Source organism: Crocodylus siamensis, chromosome 6, assembly GCF_052110815.1.
Source record: "Crocodylus siamensis isolate JL-2025a chromosome 6, ASM5211081v1, whole genome shotgun sequence".
NCBI classification, from domain to species: Eukaryota; Metazoa; Chordata; order Crocodylia; family Crocodylidae; genus Crocodylus; species Crocodylus siamensis.
The window spans coordinates 18,699,323-18,705,550 of record NC_143400.1 but is presented as its reverse complement, the minus strand read 5'-3'; the positions used below and the strand labels follow the sequence as shown (position 1 = coordinate 18,705,550).

The 6,228-nt window shown below is 45.0% G+C and overlaps 1 protein-coding gene across 1 annotated transcript; it reads right to left on the bottom strand.

Moving 5' to 3' along the window:
* Positions 1 to 4,658: 4,658 nt before the first annotated feature.
* On the bottom strand, positions 4,659 to 5,606 carry LOC149861366 (olfactory receptor 6N2-like). Its single transcript, XM_090053751.1, has one exon. It carries the CDS (start codon positions 5,604 to 5,606, stop codon positions 4,659 to 4,661), a length of 948 nt encoding a protein of 315 aa, XP_089909877.1.
* Between the last annotated feature and the right edge of the window lie 622 nt (positions 5,607 to 6,228).

The window sequence follows — 6,228 nt, the reverse complement described above, 5'->3', positions numbered from 1 at the left end:
GGGAGATGGGAGGAAGCAAAGCATACAGCCCAAAGAAGACACACAGCCAGAGACACTCAAAAAAAAAGGGGGATTTCTTCACAATTATAGTTAATGAGTAGTCATCAATGGCTCAATGTCTAGTGGGAGGAGGCATCAAGTAAGGTTCCTGTGGCAGGGTACTGTTTGTGCCTGCCACTTCAAGACTTGAGCCAAGCAGCCAGCAGGTGCTTGCTTGCGGTGGTCGTTTTAGATCCCTGGCTGCCTATATAAACTGATCAGTTCCTTGCTGGCAGGCCAGGCAGCAACACTGCCTGGCTGCAAGGCTGTTTGCAACAACCTGGAGGTAAGGGAGGAGCTGTAGGGGATGGCTAGGAGGCTCCTGGTCCTGGGCATGACCTAAAACTGCATCCTGCCAGGAGTGGGTAGCCTGGTGGGGCTCTCAGTGGCACGGAAGCCCCCAGGAAATGCCAGACCAGTTACTACCCCAGTGGTCGGGGAGCCTTAATAACCCCAGCTCCCACAACTGGGTGGGTCACCCGCTAGTAGGGTCCAGAGGGCGGACCCAAAAGAGAGAGTGGGCTGGAGGCACAGAGGCCTGACTTAGAGTACCCTCAACTGGTCAATGCTGGGGCCAGGACCAGAATGGTCAAAAGGGCCAGAGGCCCACTGCGGGGGATGCCCAGAGCTGCGGGCCTGGGGTTCTGACTGGCCTTGGAGGCGAGGCTAGGGCCTGTGTGGCCAAAGGTCCCAGGGGGGCCGCACCCAAGAGGGGAAATAGTTTCAGGGAGCTAAGCAAGCCCTAAATGAGGGTGGGGTTGGCTGCCTGAATGGAGGGATCTTAGAGAGGTCCTGATTGGAGGATTCTGGGGCCCAGTGTGGGGCTGGTGAGAGTAACATCTCTGGATGCCATCTGTGAGGCTTGGGCTGTGGTGTAGGGGAGGAATGGAGCCACAGATAGTGCCCCCTGGCACTGGGACAAGAAAATGGGCAGCCTCCTGCCTAATTAAGATCCTTAATTAGATAACAACAAGGCATGGCAGGAAAGAAGGTGGGTGGGCCAAAGGCAAATCAGTTACAGTTCCCCATGAGTCTATTCTAGGTCTTATATTGTATCATGTGTTCATTAAATCGGTGGTTTTCAACATTTTTTCATCTGTAGACCCCTAAAAATGAAGGTGTGAATCCTTTTGGAAAATGAGGGTATTCACATACTTTTGATTGATCGTAGTCATCTTTTGCAGACCCTCTAGACATAATCTGTGGGTTCTCAGGGGTGCGCGGACCACACGTTGAAAAACACGCAGCAAATTTATAGATGATACCAAGTTGCATGGGGTTGCAGATACTTCAGAGTAGGGCCAGGATACAGAAAGACCTGGCTAGCCTGGAAAAATGGTCTGGAATCCAGGATGTGAAATTCAACAAGGACAAAAGCAAAGTCCTGCACTTGGGATGGAATGATTTTATGCACAAATATGGACTGGGGAATGAGTGGCTAGGTCGCAGGGCTACAGAGGAAGACCTGGGGGTTACGATATACCGTAAGATAAATATGAGCCAACAGTATCCTGTTGCTGTAACAAAAGCCAAAGCATCTTGGCTTGTAGTAACAGGAGTGTCACTTGTAAATCAAGGGAAGTGGTTCTTCTACTCTGTTCAACTCTGGTGAGGCCTCCCCTGAAGTACTGTGTCCAGTTTTGATCCCAAACTTCAAGAAGGATGTGGACAGATTGGAAAGAGTCCAGGGCAGGGCAGCAAATGTGATTAGGGGTCTGGGATGAAAACCTTATGAGGAAAGGCTGGAAGAGCTAGGGTTATTTTGTCTGGAGATGAGAAGACTGATGGAGGACTTGAAAAGAGTTTTCACATATCTGAAGGACAATTATGGAAAGGATGGAGATGGGCTTTCCTCTGTGGCCCTAGGATACAGGACTAGAAATAATGGACTCAAATTGCAGCAGAGGAAATTTAGTTTAGATATTAGGAGGAACTTTCTAACTATGAAGGTGGCCAAGCACTGGAACAGGCTGCCCAGGAAATGGTAGAATCTCCATCCTTGGAAGTTTTTGAGAACAGGTAGGACAGAGACTTGGCTTGGATAGTTTAGTCAAGGATGATTCTTTGTTGAGCAGAGGGCTGGACTTAGAAGACCTTGTGAGGTTAATGAAATAACTGCAGATTCTAGTCTCAACTGTGTATTAAGATAGTGTTAGAAACTTTAAGAATTACTTTATAAAAGAAAATATATGGCACATCATCAGTATGTTCCTTTCTACAAAAGTAAAATGTTTACAGTTTTAACTCAGAAAGGTTTTGGTGTACATATGTATTGTTCATCTAGACCGTGATTTACAAGCTCCAAGTACATGATTTCTTTTTGATCATATTTATTACCAGTGAAAATGTAAACAGTATGTGGATCGAAAGGATTGATGGCTGCCTACGCAATAGTCCACTGAGTATGGGAAGATACAGCACGTCATTACTCAGGCCCTGATTCAGCAATATATTTTTATCTTATCAAGTGGTTAAGCGCATGCTTATCTTTACTTTTAACATAATATTAAGTGTGTTCTGAAGTGTTTTGCCAAGTAAGGATGGACTTACACATATGCTTAAAAGTTTTAATGAGTGGAGTCCTCAGTCAGGTTTCTGAGTATCAGTGCCAGGTGCAGATTTTGACAGGTATACATAAACACAGCAAATTTCTGTGCTCACATGGTTCCTGCCCAATACTGCTCAGACTCCAGGCAGCACACAGACAAAACCCATGTCCAGGAGGTGACAGATGAGTGACATGAGAAATAAGACTTGCATTTTTAGGGTACATAGTTTTGTCCTTCTTCCACTGTTCTTTTAAATTTTGGGTTTAAACTAAGACAGGGATGTCTTATGTGAGGGGGGAGAAGATAATAAGAGGGAAAGTGAAGGAAAGGAAAGAGAGGAACATGAAACACAATTTGTAGGTCTGGTGCAACATGAAGTGAGAAGTGCAGAGGACATAATTCTGTAACTACCAGCCATGAAGCTGGAGGCCCTGAGGGTGAGGCTTCAAAGACATGAAGGGCTGGTGGTATCGCCAAAGCATTTGGGACTTTTATAACCTGTACCTGAATGGCTGCTGCCAGTAGCAAACCAGAGTTGTGTAAAGATGCTGTGATCCGCTATCCTTAAATGGCTCCTAAACGGTGGCTAGATTGAGGCACAATCCAAGTCATTGTTCTGGGACCACTACCTGGAGTCATGTGATTATATATCAGAAACTAGGGCTGGGCCTGCCTTCCTTCAGGCTTTAATTTGAGCAAGTTGGTACGTCTTTCATTTTATATAGTTCCATGCACATTGAAGGTTCGGACCATGTTAACTAAATTTGATGATGATGCACCTTCAACTCTGAGTTGAGACCACTCTGAGTGGAGACAAAACCTCAGATGTGCCAATACCAAGACCCCACCAACCTTGCCTTGATAGTGGACTTTGGGTGTAGTAGAAGGGGAAGGTCTTAGCAGGTGCCACCCCTCCACCTGTGCGGATACACTCTGGCTGCTGGAGTAAGTGCTGGTTCTGTTGCCTCTTGGGGTGAGAAGACCCTGCTGTTCTCAGAGGGAGAGAGCTCCTGCTACTGCCTTTCCTGGGGCGTGGGCTGTAGGGAAATGAGAAGGAACACAATAAATAATAGGAGAAAGAGATGGAAAATATTGCAGGAGAAAAGATGAAAAACATTAAAAAAGTTCAAAAGGGAGGGCACTGACCAGAGCATTTTATCATTAGTTTATGCTTTGTCTTTTAAGCTATATGTGACCATGTTCCCATAATGTTTAATTCATAGGAGGAGATAGCATTAAAGTTGATCCTGCTTTTAGTACTACGTGTAGAATATCAAAAAAGACAAAATGTGTGATTTTCTTTGGAAAACATATTTGATCTTACAGTTTGAATGAGTAAGCAACATTTCTAGGTGTTTCTGTAACTTTGGATGCTTTGATTAGCAGCCAGCACAAACCAGTCTGCTGAAAAAACCTGGAACTACCTCTTCTTGAGTAGGACATGCCAAAAAGATACAATTACAAGAAAAAAGTAAGGCAAAACTGAAAGGAAGATTTTGTGTTTTTGCTAACGGTGAACATGAGTGACAGATGAGATAAAAGTCTGGGGCACAGCAAAGAAAGCATTTTGTATACTGTAAGCACAAGAGTGTAGCTAGCTATAGATTGGAGACATAAAGGTCTAAAAGCTGAGTCGAGACCATTCCATCTCAGCGCCACAACTATCTCAGCACGCCCTTTCTAAAGGATGAGAACAAAGAATGAGTTGATTGATGATTGAGTCTCTTTGTTAATAGCTGTAAGCAATTAAGCTGAATCAGTTAAACTGGTTCAGTTTGGATCAGCTTAGCTGGATCAGTTGTGTCTTCTGGACTTTTCCTTAAAACAACAGTTAGGAAGGAGAGGAGCAAAAGAGGGGCAAAACGTGCCAAAAATAAAGTAACAATAACAGAAAAAAAGACATGAAGAATTGAAAGAGAAAGAGAGGCTGCAGATGTGTGAGAATGAACAACCAAAACTGGGAGCAGATTGGTGAGAAGGCAGAAAGGAACCTGTGCACCCGCAGCGGTGTTCAGCCAGGCCGCAGGATCAGATGCTTGGAAGGAGAAGCATTCACATAGGATGCCAGCGCTATGCACTGGTGTTTATCATTCTTTTGTGTGGGATTTTCCTTTTTATTGCATTCAATATTTCTTTGTTCCGTAGACTGTAGATGACAGGGTTGACCAAAGGAGTCAAAACAGCATAAATCACAGCAAATGCCCGGTCATAATCCAAGGAATAACTTTCTTTCAACCTAACATACATGAATGTAATGCTCCCAAAAAATAGCAGAACCACAGTTAGGTGAGAAGCACAAGTGGAGAAAGCCTTTCTCCTCCCCTTAGCTGTGCGTATTTTCAATACAGTTTTTATAATCTTGGCATAGGACACCATGATGAACAGAAACGTCACCAGAATGATAAATGAGTTGATTATAAAATCGACCAGGACATTGATGGAAGTGTCTGTGCAGGCTAGGCTCAGCAGAGGGGGGAAGTCGCAAAAGATATGCTGAATTTTATTGGGGCCACAGAAAGGCAGCTTGGAGATCAAGATGACTTCAGTAACTGGACATATAAAGCCACAAATCCAACAGCCGGCAGCCAGCCGAGCACACATTTTTGTGGTCATAATGGCAGGGTAGTGCAGGGGATCACAGATAGCTAAATACCGGTCATAAGCCATTGCTGTAAGCAGGTAACATTCAGTGGCTCCAAGTGAATGGAAGAAGTATGTCTGTACGAGGCACCCAGTGAAAGAAATGCTTTTCCTTTCGCTGAGTAAGTTTGACAGCATTTTGGGGATAGTAGTTGCTGTATACCAGATTTCCAAGAAAGATAAAGTGCTGACAAAGAAGTACATAGGGGTATGAAGTCGAGCATCTGACCGGATGACTGTGAAAATCACCACATTGCCAAGGATGGTGAGGAAGTAGATGAGAAGCAGCAGGATGAAGAAGACGGCACGGAAGTCCTGAAGGTTTGGGAATCCCATGATGATGAATTCAGTTACCCTGCTCTGGTTGCTGATTCCCATACTGCCAGGGGATTAGACTATAATCCCTGGGCTACTCGGAGTACCACTCAACTCCAGACGTCTCTCAAGTGATGGATCAATAGAACAAAGTGCTGGAAGTACCCAAAGAATCATTACTTAGACTTGGTGCATTTGAGGCTGAGCCCACCAACGACCCATCACCTCCTTTCCTCCTCATCTTGTTCCCCTTCTTTCCTGTATTACTCTTAGGAGGATGTGGGAAACTAGAACACAGAGAAAGAGCAGCAGAAATCACAACCTCTCCCACATCTTGCAATGACCCAAGCAAGGATCCCCATCACCGTTCCCCTGTTGTTATAAATAGAGATCCTCTTCTGCCCATTCCCATTGGACCCCACTTATTTCTGTTTTGGATTTTTTTATTTCTTTTAATCTACGGCCAGCTGAGTGTAAAATGGTGAATGGTCTAGAGAGCTGGAACACAAGCCTAGATCTTCCTGCTCCTAGCAGAACAGTCTCCCTTTGGCTTGCTTCAGGCTGTATGATGAGCTGCACGGTGGCCCAGCTTCAAGTGGGCCTGCTGCTTCCACCCAGTTTAGCCTGTAGCTTAATGGTTGCAGCACTCCCCTAGGAAAGGTGAGAGGTCTATCCGGGAGTTTCC

What these genes read in the sequence shown, in the direction of transcription:
- LOC149861366 (XM_090053751.1), bottom strand. Translation starts at nt 5,606, where the DNA reads ATGGGAATCAGCAACCAGAGCAGGGTAACTGAATTCATCATCATGGGA.